This window comes from Pituophis catenifer, unplaced genomic scaffold, assembly GCF_029215685.1.
Source record: "Pituophis catenifer annectens isolate HBS135680 unplaced genomic scaffold, rPitCat1.0.hap2 SCAF_4, whole genome shotgun sequence".
In the NCBI taxonomy this organism is placed as follows: Eukaryota; Metazoa; Chordata; class Lepidosauria; order Squamata; family Colubridae; genus Pituophis; species Pituophis catenifer.
Window position 1 is genome coordinate 129,081,033 of NW_027256884.1, and position 19,353 is coordinate 129,100,385.

The 19,353-nt window shown below is 48.0% G+C and overlaps 1 protein-coding gene across 1 annotated transcript in view; it reads right to left on the bottom strand.

The window, feature by feature from the left end:
• FCHSD2 (FCH and double SH3 domains 2) overlaps nt 1–19,353 on the bottom strand; it is a 185,105-nt gene that overhangs the window by 72,623 nt on the left and 93,129 nt on the right. The window contains 4 exon segments of the mRNA XM_070943005.1: nt 4,968–5,022; nt 6,350–6,483; nt 12,832–12,976; nt 16,034–16,110. Coding sequence (XP_070799106.1) covers nt 4,968–5,022; nt 6,350–6,483; nt 12,832–12,976; nt 16,034–16,110 — 411 coding nt within the window.

The following is a 19,353-nucleotide window of genomic DNA, read 5'->3' on the forward strand; positions in this document are numbered from 1 at the left end:
TGTGATGCCCCTGCACTGTCGGCTGGAAGTTGCGCAGTGCCAGTCTGATCGCCCGAAGCTCTACGAGATTGATGCTGCATTGCCGTTCTTGAAGCGACCACTGTCCTTGCGTGACTAGGTTGTGGAGATGGGCTCCCCACCCCCGAAGGCTGGCGTCGGTGGTGAGTATCAAACGGTCCGGCTCTAGGAAGCTGGACCCCTTGAGGAGCGCTGGCGATGTCCACCACCTGAGGGACCGGTGGACCTGGAGAGTGAGGCGAACTTTCTTTTGGGAGTTGGCCCTTCCCGTTCGCTGGAAGGGAAGGAGGAACCACTGCAGGGGTCTCGAATGTCTGCGTGCCCACGGTACGATGCCAAAGCAGGATACCATCTTCCCGAGGAGGCTTGAGAGGTGGATCAGGGCAACTCTCCTCCTCGTCAGGATCTGCAGGATCAGAGTTCGGATGCTCTGGACTCTGTCCGGTGATAAGAATACTTGGCCGCTGGACGAATCTATCACCGCCCCTAGGTGAAGAAGCCTGGTGGTGGGCTGAAGTTGACTCTTTGCAAGGTTTATGGTGAAACCGTGATCCTGGAAGATCTTCATCACCATCTTCATGTCTCTGGAGGCCTGGTCGAGTGTGGACGACAGGACCAGAATGTCGTCCAGGTAACAGAGCACCCGGATCAGGACGGCTCGGAGCCTGGCCGCCACCACCGCTACCAGTTTGGTAAAGGTGCAGGGGGCCGACGAGAGTCCAAATGGCATCGCACGGTATTGGTAATGCCGGCCCGCATACTCGAACCTCAGGTACCGACGGTGATGCGGGTGAATGGGCACGTGCAGATAAGCCTCCCGGAGGTTGACCAACTGAAGGAAGTCGCCCTGTCTCACCCCCGCTATGATGGACTTGAGGGAGTGCATTTTGAACCTGCGGTATTGAACGGACAGGTTCAGACGCTTTAGATTGAGTATAGCCCTCCAGCCCCCGGAGTTCTTGGGTACCAAGAAGAGGGTTGAGTAGAAACCTGAGCCCCACTGGCTGTGCGGGACCGGCTCTATGGCTTCGACCTCCAGGAGGTGGGCAATCTCCTGTGACATTAGGTCCTGAAGCTCCGAGGATCGAGGGGTTGGGCAACGGACGAACCGGTGGGGCGGCTGACCGGAAAATTCGATGGATAATCCTGAAGAGATCGTACGCCTTACCCAAGAGTCCGAAGTCGAGCTGGCCCATTGTAGATGGAAGAGGGTGAGCCTTCCCCCTATGGGTCCCGTGGGCCTGGAGTCATTTTCCCCTTCTGGCGGGCTTAGGGCCGGCTCCACGGAAGTTGCGCTTAGGCTGCTGTTGTCGTCCTCGGTCTCGGAACTGCTGCCTGTCGTGAAATCTGTCTCCCCCCTGGTATTGGGAGCGATGAGAGGAGGACCCCCTGGGTCTGGCGCCGGCACGAAAGGGCTACTGGAGCGGGTAAGGTGTGTATCTGCGTTCCTGGCGCCGATATGTTGAGGGGAGGATCTTCCTCTTGTCCTTCCCCTCAATCAGCATGGGCTCCAGCGCGGCTCCGAACAGCTCTGGTGCCTTGTATGGCGCGGCTGCCAACTTCCACTTGGCTTTGAAGTCGGCCTTCCAGGGCCGGAGCCAGAAGAGCCTCCTAGCTGTCAGGGTTGAAGCCAGAGCTCTTGAGGCAAATTTGGCTGCGTTCAAAGAACCGTCGGCTGTGTATTCTGTAGCAGCTATTATCTTATTTAGATCTTGATGCAGTCTGGTGTCCTCAGGGGGAAGCCTGTCCTGTAGATGCCGGAGCCAAATGAGTGACGCTCTGTTGAAGAAGGAAGTTGCCGTTGCCGATCTGATCGCCCAGCCTGCAGCCTGATGTGCTTTGCGGAAGGCCCACTCCATTCTCTTCTCCTCCGCCTTAAGCGTGTCCAGAGGGTCAGTGGAGATCAGCGAGCTGGAGGCTAACGCTGCCACGGGCTGGTCTACTGAAGGGAGCGCCAGAAGGTCCTCTAACTCTGGGGCTGAGCAGTAGAGTTTTTTATCTAGGTTGCTAGGTGTTGCCAGCGAGGCCGGCTGGCCCCAGGGATTCTGGATCACATCCGCAAACAGCTGAGGGCAAGGAATGTAGTCCTTTTGCGGTTTTGAGGATTTGAAGAGCGCGTCGTGAGGGCCCACCGTTGAGGGGGGTAGCGGCTGTGACGTCCCCTGGCACTCCCAGGTTCGTTGTAAGTCTAGCCTTGTGGAGTAGGGACTTGAATAGGGCCGGGCGAAAGAGGCCTGTGAATGCCGGTGTGTCCGGTGCTAGGCCCTCATCCTCTGATAACTCCATCTCCTCAGGGGCCTCCTCCGCTTGGTCTGATTCCTCAGACGAGGATTCTTGGCCCTGTACTGGGAGAGGATGGGACTGGAGCTGGTGTTGCCGTGCCTGGGCAGGTGCGGCCTGTCCAGGTGTCTGAGTTGCCTGCTGCAGGGTTGCAGAGAAGAATGACGACAGTGCAGCCGAGAACATGGCCTGAAAGTCCATTGGGGCTGCTATTCCTGGCCCCCCCTGAAGCCGAGGGTCTGCCCTTGATGGCGTTGAACTTGCTTCAATGGCCCGATATATGATGAGCTGGTGAGGGGCCCCTTGGAGTCTCTGGTCCGGCCCCTGAGCCTGCCTCGAAGCGGGGTGTGATGAGGCCCGCCCTGGGGAAATCAGGAGTTCTTGGGGTCACTGCAATGTCTGACACACTTGCAACTCCTGGCTCTGCCTCTCTCGGAGGGGCGTGAGTGGCCTCCAAAGGCGCAGGCTCTCTGGATGAGGACTCTGAGGCTGCCTTGTGCGCCTTCTCCCACTGTCATTCCAGAGCATTGTATCTCCTTAGGGCGTCTCTATTCTGGAACGGTAGGGAGCCCTCTGAAGCCGCCCTGCTGGCAGAGCTCTCATGCCTCTTCTTTGATTTATTTTCCCCCCCTTTTGACTCCTTGCGCGGGGGGGGGGTGAGTTCTAGCTCCATATCTGAGGATGGAGGGGAGCGAGACATAACTGCAGCCGCTAGGTTCTTCGGGCAGGCCCCTTGCCCTGTAGCTCCACAAGCCGAGGGGTAATCTCTTCAAAAAGAGCCTCGAGCTAGGCCAGAACCACTCCTCAGAAGGTGGGGGGCGAGGTGGATTGATTGCCCCCTGCGGGCGTGGGGCGGAGTCTGCGCCCGCCCCGATGGCCGATGGGGGCGTAGGCTGATGAGTCTGGCCAATCTGGCGGCCCGAAGGTCCCCCAATATGGCGCTGGCACGTGAGGAGGCCTGTGCCCGACTCAGGCAACGGACTTACAATGGCGGCCCGAGGGTCCGACCAAACGCCGCGCGACTGCCTTGGTGGGAGCTCGTTCCTGGAATTTGCCCTTCCTAGCACGGGGGGGGGGGGCTGCCAAGCTCTCTGGCGCTCCGCTGCGCCTTGCGCTGATGCCCCGAAGCCGGTGAGGCGAAATCGCTCCTGGGGGGGGGGTGTTGTTTAGGCGAGCCGAGCAGTTTGAAATAGGCGGGTTGCTCAAAGCCCGCCGGCCAGCTGGAGGGGCGCAGCTCGATCGCTGCAGCAGCGCCGCGGGAAGATATGCCGGTTTAAAATTCAGGAGGTGGCCAAGCGAGCGGCGTGGGCGCGATGCTCTGCTCCCCCCCCTTCCAGCTGGTGATTGCTATTCACTCCGAGAGCAAAGTAAACCGCGAAAGGGAATCTATTCAAAATTAACAAAAAAGCCTAATCGCCCTAAGGAAAGGGAAGAAAGAAATTGGAAGAGTAATAAAGAAAAAAAGGAGGAAAACCCCACAGACTACTGTACCTTTAAGAAACCTGTGGAGCTCCAAAAATCACTACAATGTTTGCCAGCAACTGAGTGAAGACTGGGGGATCATGGGACCAGAGGCGTGGCTTGGGAGCCGGAAAGGGGAGGAAAAGTCTTTTGTTTTCACTCAGTTGTTTGCCAAGCACTGAAGGATTAACCCATGCATGGATAGTGGGAGCAGCGCACAGGAAAATAGAATAGAATAGAATAGAATAGAATTCTTTATTGGCCAAGTGTGATTGGACACACAAGGAATTTGTCTTTGGTGCATAGACTCTCAGTGTACATAAAAAGAAAAGATACGTTCGTCAAGAATCATAAGGTACAACACCTAATGATAGTCATAGGGTACAAATAGCAATCAGGAAACAATATCAATATAAATCGTAAGGATACAAGCAACAAAATTACAGTCATAATTAAGGCTGTAATTCATGCTAAAGGTTACCCAACTAAGTATTAACTAACATGGTGACAGTTTTTGCATATCTCATTTTTTCTATGGTGATCATTTTTGCATATCTCGTTTTTTTCTATGTGTTTCTGTTTTCTTCTTTATACTGTAACTGCTATTCTAATAGCAAATCCTTCATCAAAGTTATTGCATTACATTCTTGATTAAACTATCTTTCCATTAATGGATATAATATGGTACTACTCCAAAAAAAAAAAAAAAAAGTGGTGTTATTAGCTAGTTTTAGAGAATACACTTTTCCCAAAAGGTTTCCACAATTTTGAAGATTGCAAAGCAATTATTTTAATAAGAGGTGGATAGGTCGCAAATGACTACTTCTTTCTAGAAAGCTGCTTAGATGTGCAAAGAGGCTAAATAATACACACAGCAGTTTAGAATCACGACTACAGTACAGGTAGTCCTTGACTTACGACCACAATGGAGCCCAACATTTCTGTTGTTAAGCGAGACATTTGTTATGCGAGCCATTTTATGGCCTTTCTTGCCACAGTTGCTAAGTAAATCACTGCAGTTGGTAAGCCAGTAACACGGCTGTTAAGTGAATCTGGCTTCCCCTTTTTACTTACAACTCAGTGTATCTGTGTGTTGGCTGTGTTTATTCGTTAACTACTCTCAATCGCTTTCATGTGCACACCCTTGCTACTCAAGGGTTACTCTGCGAATTCCTTAACCGTAACGCATAACTTACTTTGATACTTACTTTTACACTTGCTTTCTGTAAGCTTATCCTCGATTGAAAAAGACTAAGTTTTGACCTGCAAACAAAACAAGCCACAGAAAAATAAAGTTATTTCTGGTGAACAGGCCGGAAAATCTGTACAACAGACCGGGTTATTTAGAAAGCGACGTGTTATTATTATTGTTTTTCTCTATTTCAAAAGTGAGATTGAATGGAGAAATACCAAAACATTCTATGTTGTAGCCTGTCGGCCTCCAGACCCTCCAGAAGCCAAATCAGAGGAGGAGGAGGAGGAGGAGGAGGAGGGGGTGTGGGAGTCAGGGCCAGCATTAAGGCAACCAGAGAGCTCGGAGTGGGAAGAGGGAATGGAGCTGTCAGAGAGGGAAACAGAGGCAGAGCCTGGGCCGTCCGTCAGCTCTCAGATGGAGAGTCAACAGCCCCCAGGTCTGGAGGTGGCTGATGAGGAGGAGGAGGAACAGCTGGGTCCTGTGCCTGATATGCGGATGTGCAGAAGGCAGAGGAGAGAAGAGCAGTGGAAATCTATGGGCCAGTCCTTGGGACGGAAGAGCCACCGCTGCTAGTGAAGCCCCACCCTAGCTCTGGGGATCAAAGGCATAAAATAGATGCCTGAATAGATGAGGCAGACAACTACCGTGTTTCCCTGAAAATAAGACCCTGTCTTATATATTTTTTGAACCCCGAAATAAGCGCTTGGCCTTATTTTCAGGGAGGTCTTATTATTTTGGGGCACGTAGAGCAAGATGGGGATCCTCTTGCCGTCTCACCTGATTTCCAGCTTTGCGTTTAAATATTTTCAGGGAGGGCTTATTTTCAAGGGGAGGCTTATTTTTTTTTTTTTTAAATTTGATTTATATGCCGCCCTTCTCCGGAGACTCAGGGCGGCTTACAATGCGTTAAGCAATAGCCTTCATCCTTTTGTATATTTATACAAAGTCAGCTTATTGCCCCCACAAACTGGGTCCTCATTTCACCTACCTTAGAAAGGATGGAAGGCTGAGTCAACCTTGAGCCTGGGGAGATTCGAACTAGCAGTAATTGCAGGCAGCTGAATGATAATAACAGGCTATTAGTCTGCTGCACCACCAGGCTCTTTTAATGCATGCGCTCAAAAGCCCAATTGGTTTTATTGAGGGGATGTCTTATTTTTGGGGCAACAGGGTATTCATATTCCGGACGGATGGACGGACTTGTTAGCCTGCGTTGAGAGAAACTTTTTCCTGGGGCTGCTGGCGCTCCTCATAAAGGAATCTTTTGAGTTCACTTCAGAGGGTTTGTCGTGTTTGCGGAGCTGGGTCAGAACATTATTAATTGTTACGGCAAAGAGTCGTATGGAATTACTTAAGGGAATTTCCACACAGAATTTGGAGGCCGCGAGAACTTACTTGGCCTCAATGTCGGCTTTTTCCCGGACAGTTTGGGCCATCTGCTCCGTTTCAAAATATTTCTTCTTCCCCTTCGCTAAATCTTTGACAGTCTCCTGAAGTTCAGTCTGGATCCTAATCAGCTGGTCCACGCACTGAATAACAAAAAAACAGAAACGGGGGGGAGGAAAAAATTGGTCTTTCATAAAAGTAGGATCTGCCATTAAGAGCTGGATTTATACAGGTAAGTCCTTGATTTACAACCACAATTGAGCCCCAAATTTATTATTATTTATTTATTTATTAATCGTATTTCTATGCCGCCCACTCTCCGAGGACTCTGGGCGGCTTACACCAAAGACAGTATACTAAATAGCATATTGCCCCCAACAATCTGGGTCCTCATTTTACCCACCTCGGAAGGATGGAAGGCTGAGTCAACCTTGAGCCTGGTGAGATTTGATCCGCTGACCTGCTGAACTAGCAGTCAGCTGAAGTAGCTGCAGTACTGCACTCTAAGCACTGCGCCACTTCGGCTCCTCATTTCCGTCGCTAAGCCAGAGAGTTGTTGTGGGCTTTGGGCCCCATTTTGACGACTTTCCTTGGCCACGGTTGTTAAGTGAATCTGGCTTCCTTATTGACTTTGTTGGTCAAAGAAAAGTCGCAAAAGGGGATTACATGACCCCTGGGACACTGTGACCGTCATAAATATGAGTCAGGTTGGCAAGTGTCTGAATTTTGATCATGTGATCACGGGGGTTGTCGTATGATCGTTAAGTGTGGAAAAACAGTCATGAGTCACAATTTTCAGTGCTGAGGTAACTCTGAACGGTCACTAAATGAACTGTTGTAAGTCGAGGACTACAGTATTTGTACTCTAAAAGACCCATCCACACAAAAAACACACATGCACTCTTTTGCTTATAGTCATATAAATAGGATTATCCCGAAGACAGGTATTTCCAGGGGAGGGACAGCGTTCAAATTCTGCCATGACGGCCATCTTGCAATCTGGATTTCCCTCCCGCTGCCCGAAGAGAGTCTCAGGCCTAAGTGAGTTGATACAACATCAGCCTTCTGGAAATTTCTGTAGGCTACGGACCTACACAGGCCTACACAGTTTCCAAAAGTGCTGTTTGTTTTTATTAGCTTTCTAGAACTTGTTTGTTGTGACCTAGGCTCGCTTAGTCATTACAATTTAGTCTCAAACAAAACTGTTTTATTATAACAGCTGAGAATTACTTCATTCCTAGCTTAGTCCAAATTAATTCCAAAGTCTTCCGGGCTTATCACAAACCTTTATCTTCTTTGGCACCCTGCCAAAGGCCTTTCTTGGCAAAGCCCCACAAAGTTCAGAAACAAGAGATGCCGACTGGAAACAGATTTAGCAACGTAGCTTTCCTACAAAGAGCCCAAGAGCCTTTGCTGCTCTTTTAAGCCTTCTGGGAGGGGCCAATCATCTCCTGGCCTTACTCCCGAGTCGTCCCTTTTGCTTCAGCTGCTCTTGCCTTCTGGCAGCTCTGCGCATGCGTGCACTAGGAACAGGCTCCTTCTGTTCCTCTGCCTCTCTGCTGTCCGACTCTGGAGGCTCCGGAATCCGCGCATCGCTCCCAGATGGCCCTGGCCCCATCTCTGCCTCCGATGCAGAGCCCACATCCGGGCCTTCCCCAAACTCCAGGACTGGCCCATGTTCCTCCCCAGCCTCCTCACTGTCCGACTCCGCTGCCAGCTCTGTGGGCTGCTGGCGGACCACAACATTGTTCACGTTTCTGAAGATTCTGCAAATCTAACTCTGACACATAAAATTAAAATGCAAGAGCCTAGGATAAAATGATTTTGAATAATGGTAGCGTTAGCAAGAAAGGTTAAATCTTGTATTAAAATCAAGCTAAGATGGCAGAAGGTCAACCAAGTCAAAGGTGGAAGAGGGAAGCTGTTCTTAAAATCACTGCGAAATAATTCATGTGGCTTTCTTTTTCTAGCCCTGCGTTGCGCTCCTTGAGTAAGGACATAGTAAGCTGTGTCATCCTTTCAAATGCAAATATTTGAAAAAAGATGATTAGACTTGATGTTATATTTTCCTTTGGGCCACAGACACAAGACGCTACCTGACTTGCTGACTTGCTGTGTCGATTCCACAACAATTGCACAAAAGGGGAACTTTTGTGCCGAAATTAGCAGGGAAGGTCCAAGGAAGCAGTGGGCCACCTCTGATTTTGTGTTGGTGAAATTTATAATTCCCTTTAGCAATTTTTAAGACCTGCGGGCTTCAACTCCCAGAATTCCCTAACCAGCCTTGAATTCTGGGAGTCGAAGTCCTCACATCTTGGAAGCTGCCAAGGGTGAAAAATATCGCTCTAAAAAGAACCTTTTCACCCACTACATCATTCCTACAATAACAATAATAAAAAGCCATTTCCCCCCCCCTCCTTGCTTAGCCTTCTCTCTGCAAGAAGCCACAAGGATCTCTCTGTGCTGGTTTTCTGGCCCGTTGCCTGGGGGTTCCTTTCGCAGGACCGAGCTCCATTTCCGCTGCACCCTTAAAATCTTGGATAATTCCACGAATGTTTTCAGAAGGCACCGCGCCTAATATTCAAAGCCAACCCAAGCATAATTTGGAAAATTTCAAAGCCGCCTCCAAAGACGCTTATTTTTTTTTATTTTTTTTTGCATTCTTGCAACCATCACGGGCTGTATTTAATTTCATTGACAAAGACAGTTCTTTTGCTGGCTTGCTGATAGCACACAGTGTGCCAGTCATTGGAGCAAAATGCATGCCATATGGCTGATGATACAGGAAGGAAGGAAGGAAGGAAGGAAGGAAGGAAGGAAGGAAGGAAGGAAGGAAGGAAGGGAAAGGAAAGGGAGGGAAGGGGAGGGGAGGGGAGGGGAGGAAAGGGAAGAGGGAAGGACGGATGGATGGAAGGAGAAGGAGAAGGAAGGAAAGAAGGAAGGGAAGGAAAGGAAAAGGATGGAAGGGGAGGGAAGGGAAAGGAAGGGAAGGAAAGGAAGAGGGAGGGAGGGAGGAAGAGGGAAGGAAGGGAGGGAAAGGAAGGGAAGGGAAGGGAAGGGAAGGGAAGGGAAGGGAAGGAAAGGGAAGGAAAGGAAAAGAAAAGGGAGGTAGGGAGGAAGGAAGAGGGAAGGATGGATGGATGGATGGATGGATGGATGGAAGGAGAAGGAGAAGGAGAGGAGAGGAGAGGAGAGGAGAGGAAAAGGAAGGAAGGGGAGGGAAGGGAAGGAAGAGAGGGAGGGAAGAAGAGGGAAGGAAGAGAGGGAGGGAGGGAAAGGAAGGGAAGGGAAGGGAAGGGAAGGGAAGGGAAGGGAAGGGAAGGGAAAGAAAGGGAAGGGAAGGAAATGAAAAGAAAAGGGAGGTAGGGAGGAAGGAAGAGGGAAGGATGGATGGATGGATGGAAGGAGAAGGAGAAGGAGAAGGAGAAGGAGGGGAGAGGAGAGGAGAGGAGAGGAGAGGAGAGGAGAGGAGAGGAGAGGAGAGGAGAGGAAAGGAAAGGAAAAGGAAGGAAGGAAAGGGAAGGGAAGGAAGAGAGAGGGAGGGAGGAAGAGGGAAGGAAGGGAGGGAGGGAGGGAGGGAAAGGAAGGGAAGGGAAGGGAAGGGAAGGGAAGGAAAAGGAAGGAAGGGAAGGGAAGGAAGAAGAGGGAGGGAGGAAGAGGGAAGGAAGGGAGGGAGGGAGGGAAAGGAAAGGAAGGGAGGAGGAGGGGAAGGAAGGATGGAAGGAGAAGGAGAAGGAGAAGGAGAAGGAGAAGGAGAAGGAGAAGGAGAAAGAAGGAAGGAAGGAAGGAAGGAAGGAAGGAAGGAAGGAAGGAAGGAAGGAAGGAAGGAAGGAAGGAATCTTTCAGAAAATAATCTGTTCATAGAGTTTACGCAAGGAATACTATTATGGATGGTTGGGGTTTCGTTTATTAGTTATTGCAAAAGATTACCTGGGTCTCTCTCTTTTTGGGCTTAATCAAATTTTCCAAACAAATCAAAAATTCCAACAAAATATAATATAAGAGCCAGATTTGGTCTAGTGGTTAAGGCACCAGGCTAGATGCCGGGAGAGAGTGAATTCTAGTCCTGCCTTAGGCATGAAAGCCGGCTGGGTGACTCTGAGTCACTCACCAGGAGACAGTGAATTCTAGTCCTGCCTTAGGCATGCAAATCATCTGGTTGACCTTGGGCCAATCACCAGGAGACTGTGAGTTCTAGTCCCGCCTTAGGCATGCAAATGGTCTGGGTGACCTTGGGCCAATCACCAGGAGACTGTGAGGTCTAGTCCCGCCTCAAATAGAAACCTTTTTCCCGTTTTCTGGTTCCTAGCACGTGGTATTCAAAAGCACAATAGCTAGGTACAGTTGTATGGTTCAGGTGCAGGTAGTCCCCGACTGACGACCACAGTTGAGCCCAAAATTCCTGTTGCTAAGTGAGACATTTGTCAAGTAAGTTTTGGCCCATTTTACCACCTTTTCTTGAAACAGTCGTTAAGTGAAACACCGTAGTTGTTCAGTTAGGAACACGGTTGTTAAGCGAATACGACTCCCCCTTTGATTTTGCTCGTCAGAACAAAACCCGGGACACCGTCGTAAGTACATGCCAGTTTCCAAGCGTCTGAATTTTGATCACGTGACCACAGGGATGCTTGCAAGGGTTGTTAAGTGTGAAAAACGGTCATAAGTCGCTTTTTTCCGGTGCCGTTGTAACTTCAAACGGTCACTGAGTGAATTGTCATAAGCCGAGGACTACCTGCATTAGAAGCAGAATATACCGGCAGCTGCCCGTCATCATTTTCGAGGAAGGGGATTCGATCAATCAGGTCCCGTGTGAAAATATTAAGTTTGCATTCCCTCTTCTGTCCCATCTGCCTGCCTTTCCATTCTTCCCTACTAAGAATGGAATAACAGAGGTGGAAGGGACCTTGGAGGTCTTCTAGTCCAACCCCCTGCTTGTACTGAAGAAGGGGAAAAAAAAGACACATTTCTATCTGTACCACTGATTATCTGCCGTTAAGTTGATGTCAGCTCCCAGAGACCAGGTAGGTAGGTAGATCTAAAGCAGTGTTTCTCAACCTTGGTAGCTTGAAGATGGGTGGACTTCAACTCCCAGAATTCCCCCAGCCAGCAGCGCTGGCTGGGGGATTCTGGGAGTTGAAGTCCACCCATCTTCAAGCTACCAAGGTTGAGAAACACTGATCTAAAGATTCTTGTGGATCCCAAATGTAAGATATTGCAGGCGTCGCGAGCCCCAAATCCTTCCTCATTTTTTTTTTTGCTTCTCATTTATTTATTTATTTATTTATTTATTTATTTATTTATTTATTTACTTACTTACTTACTTACTTACTTACTTACTTATCCACTTATCTACTGATTGATTGATTGATTGATTGATTGATTGATTGATTGATTCGATTTATATGCCGCCCTTCTCCGGAGACTCAGGGCGGCTTACAATGCATTAAGCAATAGCCGTCATACTTTTGTATTTACCTGCTTAGTAGGGCTTTCGGTCCCCCCTAAGCGGTGTTCTTTTTACACAAAGTCAGCTTATTGCCCCCACAATCCGGGTCCTCATTTTACCTACCTCGGAAGGATGGAAGGCTGAGTCAACCTTGAGCCTGGCGAGATTCGAACTCGCAGTAATTCTTGTGGTACTGACACCTATCTTGCAAAGTACTTCTCCTTTTTCAGCCCTTACGGATTTCTCTATCTCCGTTATAAGCTCAGTACGCTTCAAATGTCCCCCATCGTTCAAAAGCCGAAATCAAGGGGTCTTGGAAGTCCTCTGAGCTGGGTGGTTTTTAATTACAGACGTTTCGTTAACCCAATTAGGTAATATCGTCAGTGCTACGAGGGAGGTTTGTGGAGGAGGAGGGGAAGAGGAAGAGGAGGGGGAAGAGGAAGAGGAGGGGGAAGAGGAAGAGGAAGAGGAGGGGGAAGAGGAAGAGGAGGGGGAAGAGGAGGACTGTGGGGTCCTTGGTGTTCTCTGAGCTTGGTGCTTGTCTTGCAGATGTTTCATTACCCAATTAGGTAACATCATCAGTGCTACAAGGGAGGAGGAGGAGGTGGTGGTGGTGGTGGAGGAGGAGGAGGAGAACTGTGGGGTCCTTGGTACTCTCTGATCGTAGTTGTTTTCTTGCAGACGTTTCATGACCCAACTAGACAATATCATCAGTTCTGTTAGGAAATGATAATTACCTAACTTGTACCTATCTCTAATATAATATAATATAATATTACCTATCTCTAATATAATAGGCAAACCAAAGAATGAATGAATAAATAAGGGGGAAGAAGGAACGAGGATAGATGGTGCAAACCACCACATATGACACAGACAATCAGGAAAAGAAGAAAAGCACAATAGCCAAAGTGCAACATTTCGTTATCGCTCGTGTAAGAGTAAAGAATGTGAGCAAAAATTCTATGGTAAAACACCACCTGTGTAAAAATGCAGCCTTGGGTGTCTCAGGTCACAACGGAAGAAGGAAAATCTCAGAATGTACCTTTTTCAGCTGCTGTTCTTTAAAGCACTTCACTGCCCTGGCAGGCTCCGAAATGAGATTTTTATAGTTTTCGCAGATATTGATCCGGGACTGGGCGACTTGCACTGTGCTTTCTAGAAATGATTTCCACACAGGGTACAGGCTCCTACAAGGCAGACATAAATAACAGAATAACCGAGTTGGAAGGGAGATGGTAGATCTTCTTGTCCAACACCAGATCAGTGGGGGAAGGGAAGGAGGAATGGAGGGAGGAAGAAAGGAAAAGAGGGAGGGAGGGAGGGGAGGGGGGAAGAGATAGGGAGGAAGGGGAAGGAAGAAAGGAAAAGAGGGAGGGAGGGAGGGGAGGGGAGGGGGGAAGAGATAGGGAGGAAGGGGAAGGAAGAAAGGAAAAGAGGGAGGGAGGAATGGAGGGAGGGAGGAAGAGACAGGGAGGAAGGGGAAGGAAGAAAGGAAAAGAGGGAGGGAGGAATGGAGGGAGGAAGAGATAGGGAGGAAGGGGAAGGAAGAAAGGAAAAGAGGGAGGGAGGGAGGGAGGGAGGGGAGGGGGGAAGAGATAGGGAGGAAGGGGAAGGAAGAAAGGAAAAGAGGGAGGGAGGAATGGAGGGAGGAAGAGATAGGGAGGAAGGGGAAGGAAGAAAGGAAAAGAGGGAGGGAGGGAGGGGAGGGAAGGAAGGAAGGAAGGAAGGAAAAGAGAGATGGGATGGGGAGGGAAGAAGGAGGGAATGAATGAACGAATTAAGGGAGGAAGGAAAGAAAAGAGGGAGGGAGGGAGGGAAAAAGGAGGAAAGGAAGGTAGGAGAAAAAGGAGGAGGGAGGGGAGTGAAGAAGAAGGAGGAAAGGAAGGAAAAAAGGGAGGGAGGGAGGGGAGAGAAAAAGGAGGAAGTGAATGAATGGAGGGAGGGAGGAAAGAAAAGAGGGAGAGACGGGAGGAATGGAAGGGAGGAAGGAAAAGAGGGAGGGAGGGAGGGGAGGGAAAAAGGAGGGAATGAATGAAAGAATGGAGGGAGGGAGGGAGGGAGGAAAGAAAATAGGGAGGGGAGGGAAGGAGGAGGAAAGGAAGGAAGGAAGGAAGAAGGAAAAAAGGGAGGGGGGAGGGGAAAAGGAGGAAATGAATGAATGGAGGAAGGGAGGGAGGAAAGAAAAGAGGGAGGGAGGGGAGGAAAAAAGGAGGGAATGAATGAATGGAGGGAGGGAGGAAAGAAAAGAGGGAGGGGAGGGAAGAAGGAGGAAAGGAAGGAAGGAAGGAAGAAGGAAAAAAGGGAGGGAGGGAGGGAAAAAGGAGGAAATGAATGAATGGAGGGAGGGAGGGAGGAAAGAAAAGAGGGAGGGGAGGGAAGAAGGAGGAAAGGGAGGAAGGAAGGAGAAAAGAGGGAGGCAAGGGAGGGAAGAAGGAAGGAAGGAAGGAAGGAAGGAAGGAAGGAAGGAAGGAAGGAAGGAAGGAAGGAAGGAAGATCAAACAATGTTGTTTTTTTGACATGGCTCTATCTTCACCTTCAGACTGCAAAAAACAATAGCTCACTTCCCCAAGTGAGCCTTGCTGCCAAAAGGAGAAAAAAAAAAGAATGATGCAAATCCCAAACCCATCTAATATTATTTTCTTTTCCAATTGTTAAACCTTCAATCCCACCGAGCATCGGAAGCCTTGCCTTACCATTTCGGGCCTGCTTCTGCCTTATCCCACTGTGCAGATTTATTTACAAACCGAGTCTGCCTGAACGTTTTAAATTTTTTTTTTATTTATTTTATTAAATTTTTATACCAACAAATTTTTGTTGTCGTTCTCATACCTGGACTATAAGCTACAGAACGCCAAGTTAAAAACTGGGCGATTTTAACCAGGTAAGCTGAACAGGTTGGGGGGGGGGGGAAACATTAACCTTGAAGAAAAACAGGATAATTCAACGGCGCGAGCCTTTGTCGAGAGAGAACCCATCAACCTCTAGATGGAAAAAGGTATTAAACAGTCGTCCTCAAGTTACTACCGCCGTTTGCAGTGATTCACTTAACAACTGCGGCAGGCCAAGGTCGAATAAAAAAGTCACTTCACAAATGTTTCATCCATGGAAATTTTGGGCTCAAGTGGGGTCGTAATTTGAGGACCACGTCAGCGGGTGAAATCCTAACGGTTCGGGCGTATTTCCGACGATCAGCTCTGCCGCGCGATTTAAAATTGCTAGAAAGCAGAGAAATCTGTGCTGGAAATATTGTCCATGCGTGCACAGCGCACGCCTGGGCGGCCAGCAAACCAGTTCAGCTTTCACCATTGGGCCACGCCCCCCCACGCATGCACGCGCGACCCTCCCTTGCTTTTATTTATTTTATTTATTTATTTATTTTATTAGATTTCTATACCGCCCTACTCCCGAAGGACTCAGGGCGGTGCACAGCCAAACAATAAAAACACATACAATACCAAATTTAAAAAATAGAATAAAATCAAATTAAATAATTTTGGCCCCGAACAAATTTAAAACCCCAAACTTTTAAAACCAATTTAAAATTGAATATATAAAATACTAAAAGATATTTAAAATTTTAAAAATCTTTGATAAAAGAGGGGGAAAATTAGGCCAGGCCAGGCCGGCCTGGTGAAATAGTAAAGTCTTTAAGGCGCGGCGGAAGGTGCGCAGATCCGGGATCCTCCGTATCTTTGGGGGGAGCTCGTTCCAGATAGTAGGTGCCCCCTACTATGGCATGTGATGGCCTGGTGGCCCGGTAGGCCTGTTTTTTGCCCTCCCCAGGCTCCAGAGGCTTTCTGGGAGTCTGGGGAGGGCGAAAACAGCCATCCCCACCCCCCCCAGAGGCCCTCCAGAGGCCGGAAACAGCCCATTTGCTGACTTCCGGTGGGCCCAGAAGGCCCAAAAATCAGCTGGCCAGCACGCGCATGAGTGCTGCAGCTGAGCTAGGACAAGCCCAGTCAATGGAGAAGGCAGATTCACTTAACAACCGTCTTACTTAGAAACGTTTAAATATTTATCTTCCGTTTAAGTAAAGAATAATTGTTATTATGAGGAGATCTGGAGAATTGTAAGCACGGAATGATTTCAACCGATTGAGACGCTGTCTATCATTGAAAGGATGATATTTTTATGTTGTTGTTGTTGTTGTGTTTTTTTATTTTATTTTTTTTATTTTAATCTAAAATAAAACTTTTTTCAAAAAAACAACAACAAACAACCGTGTTACTTTACGGCGGTCTTACCTAAAGTCGCTTCGTTCCTCCGTTTTCACACCAGGCCATTCTTTCTTTAAGTACTGGCTAGCCAACTTCTGCATCCCCTGTTTTTTTTTTTTTTAAAAAAGAAAAGAAACAAAAGCCTTTATTTACAAGCAGACTTGAATCCTAGCTAGGTTTTTTTTTTTTTTTTAAATTTGATTTATATGCCACCCTTCTCCGGAGACTCAGGGCGGCTTACAATGCGTTAAGCAATAGCCTTCGTGCTTTTGTATATTTATACAAAGTCAGCTTATTGCCCCCACAAACTGGGTCCTCATTTCACCTACCTTAGAAAGGATGGAAGGCTGAGTCAACCTTGAGCCTTGGAGAGATTTGAACCAGCAGAAATTGCAGGCAGCTGGTCTTAATAACAGGGTGCACTAAACCACTGTACTATCAAGGCTCTTGTTAAATGTCCTCCAAAATATTTTTCTGGTGGGAAATGGGAATATCCTTCCCCAGTTGACTGGATTAAAGTTTAGTTTAGTTTAGTTTATTTGATTCATATACTGCCCTACTCCTGAAGGACTCAGGGAGGTGAACAGCCAAACAGTAAAATATACATAGATACAAAAAATTTAAAAAAACCAGATAAAAATCGAATTAAACCATTTTGACCCAGACAAATTAAAACACCCCAATAATTTAAAAACAGATTAAAATTTACATATTAAAAAGAGGGAAAAGATTAGGCCAAGCCCGCCTGGTGGAATAAAAATATCTTGAGCAGGCGACGGAAGGTGCTCAGATCCGGGATCCTCCGTATCTCCGGGGGGAGCTCATTCCAGATGGCGGGTGCCCCCACAGAGAAGGCTCTCCCCCTAGGAGCCGCCAGTCGACATTGCTTGGCTGACGGCACCCGGAGGAGCCCCTCTCTATGGGAGCGTATTGGCCGGTGGGAGGCTATTGGTGGTAGCAGGCGGTCCCGTAGGTGCCAGCAATTAATCTAAGACTTATAGAAGAGAATATATGTAACTCAGGGCTGAACCTGAATGAATCACTGGATTAACCACTAGATTCAATCAGTGAAAAAACTCCAGAAGTTGTAAAATGCTCCAACAATGGAAGTTCTTAAGAAGAGATCGGATAACCGTTTGTTTGAAATGGTATATAGCAGTGATGGCTAATCTTTTTCTTGTCGTGCGCCACAATAGCGCATGAGTGTGCCAGCCCGCCATAATGCAATGAACCTTCCCTGCACATGCACGCATGTGACCCCCACTCATGCGTGTGCAACCCCCCCCAGCACCCCATTTTAGCCTAGCAGGCCTCCCTGCAGCCTCCTGGGCCCAAAAAAGGGGGGGCACCACACACCCCATGCCCCCCCACGCATACGAACGCTCCCCCCTGCCCCTGCGCATACATATGTGACCCCCCTGCGCAATGCATGTGTCCCGCCCCCTGCACATCCCAAAAATCAGCTGGCTGGCAGGAGGCACATGGGCTCATGCGCAGTGGAGCTGAGCTGGGCTATGGCTCGCGTGCCCAGAAAGAGGGCTCTAACGTGCCAGCCGTGGCATGCATGCCATAGGTTCATCATCACGGGTATATAGGCTCTCTTGCCTGAGCAGGGGTTGGACTAGAAGACCTCCAAGGTCCCTTCCAACACTTCTATTTCTAATTCTGTTCTATTCTTAACGGTGGGGTCCTTGGTAGTTTCTCAACTGAATTGTTTTCTTGCAGACGTTTCATCACCCAAGTAGGTAACATCATCAGTGCTAGGAGGGAGTGGGATTGGAGGGAGGAGGAGGAGGAGGAGGAGGAGTCCTTGGTACTCTCTGAGCTGGGTTGTTTTCTTACAAACATTTCATGACCAAATTAGGTAAGATGATGGCTGTCTTCAAGACGAGGCAAGATGAAAAGGCCAAGACATTCATTCTGAAATTATTTTCTTGGATTTTGACTTTTTTTTTTTTTTGCTTTAATTTTAATTTATATGCCGCCCTAAATACTTACAAAAATAATATACAAATAAAATAATACAGAGCTTACAGAGTTTAAGCTACCGGTAAAGGCAGCAGGTTGGAAGCCAGGCGACGGAGAGTTCTAGTCCCGCCTTAGGCATGAAAGCTGTCTGGGTGATTTTGGGCCAATCACCAGGCGACAGCGAGTTCTAGACCCGCTTTAGGCATAAATCTTGACTGGGTGAGCCAATCGCCAGGAGACAGTGAGTTCTAGTCCCGCCTTAGGCACGAAAGTGACTTTCGGCCAATCAGCAGGGGATGACGATGAGTTCAAGCCCCTCCTTAGCTATGAAAGCCAATCGCCAGGAGACGGTGAGTTCTAGTCCCGCCTTAGCCGTGACGAAACCCGTCTGGGTAACCTTGAGCCAGTCATTTCCCTCTCGGCCCAACCCACCTCACAGGGTTGTTGTTCTGGGGTAAAAATCTCTATTTTATTTTTTTACTGCCTTGTTATTTGTAAAATAACGATGGTGGGCATGTATAATTGAAAGAAACAAACGAATAAACCCTGGAAAGAAAATAAAACGTAAACGTAAACATAAACAGGCGATCTGACTTGATAATAGGAATCCTTTCCCTGCTCAGGTTCTGGCTCAGCTGATTTACGGGATCTTACCAAGAGTGGCTGGCTAGATGGCGATTTTGCAGCCGACCGGTGGAATCCCTTTTAATTTCATGAATAAAAGAAACTAAAATCAATTCATTCCCCCAAAGTCTGGTGAGCATCTTCCTTGGCATCTTCTCCTGCCAGAAGAAAATGCTTTTTTGCCGAGACAGAAGGGCACAGCAGCTTGCGGGGAAATGGAGAATATTGGGCACCGCTCAAACTGCAGATTTTATCCTGGTGGGGCAATTGAAGGCAAAACGAAACCGCCAGATAAACAGAACTGGCTAGATAATAAAGCATGGAAATGAAGTATGAAATATGAAATGGATGTAATAATAAAATACGTAAAACTTTTTTTTTTAAAAAAAATGGGAGATAAACCATTGTTAAATAATTGGTAAATGAGAATATGGATATGGGATTGAGCACGAAAGATTTGTAACCGATCGATACACTTTCTGTAATTGTAATGGATGTTTATTTTATTTATTTTATTTTATTTTTTTGATTTATATGCCGCCCTTCTCCGGAGACTCAGGGCGGCTTACAATGCGTTAAGCAATAGCCTTCATTCTTTTGTATATTTATACAAAGTCATCTTATTGCCCCCACAACTGGGTCCTCAATTTACCTACCTTAGAAAGGATGGAAGGCTGAGTCAACCTTGAGCCTTGGTGAGATTCGAACCTGCAGTAATTGCAGACAGCTGGTCTTAATAACCAGCTTAATAACAG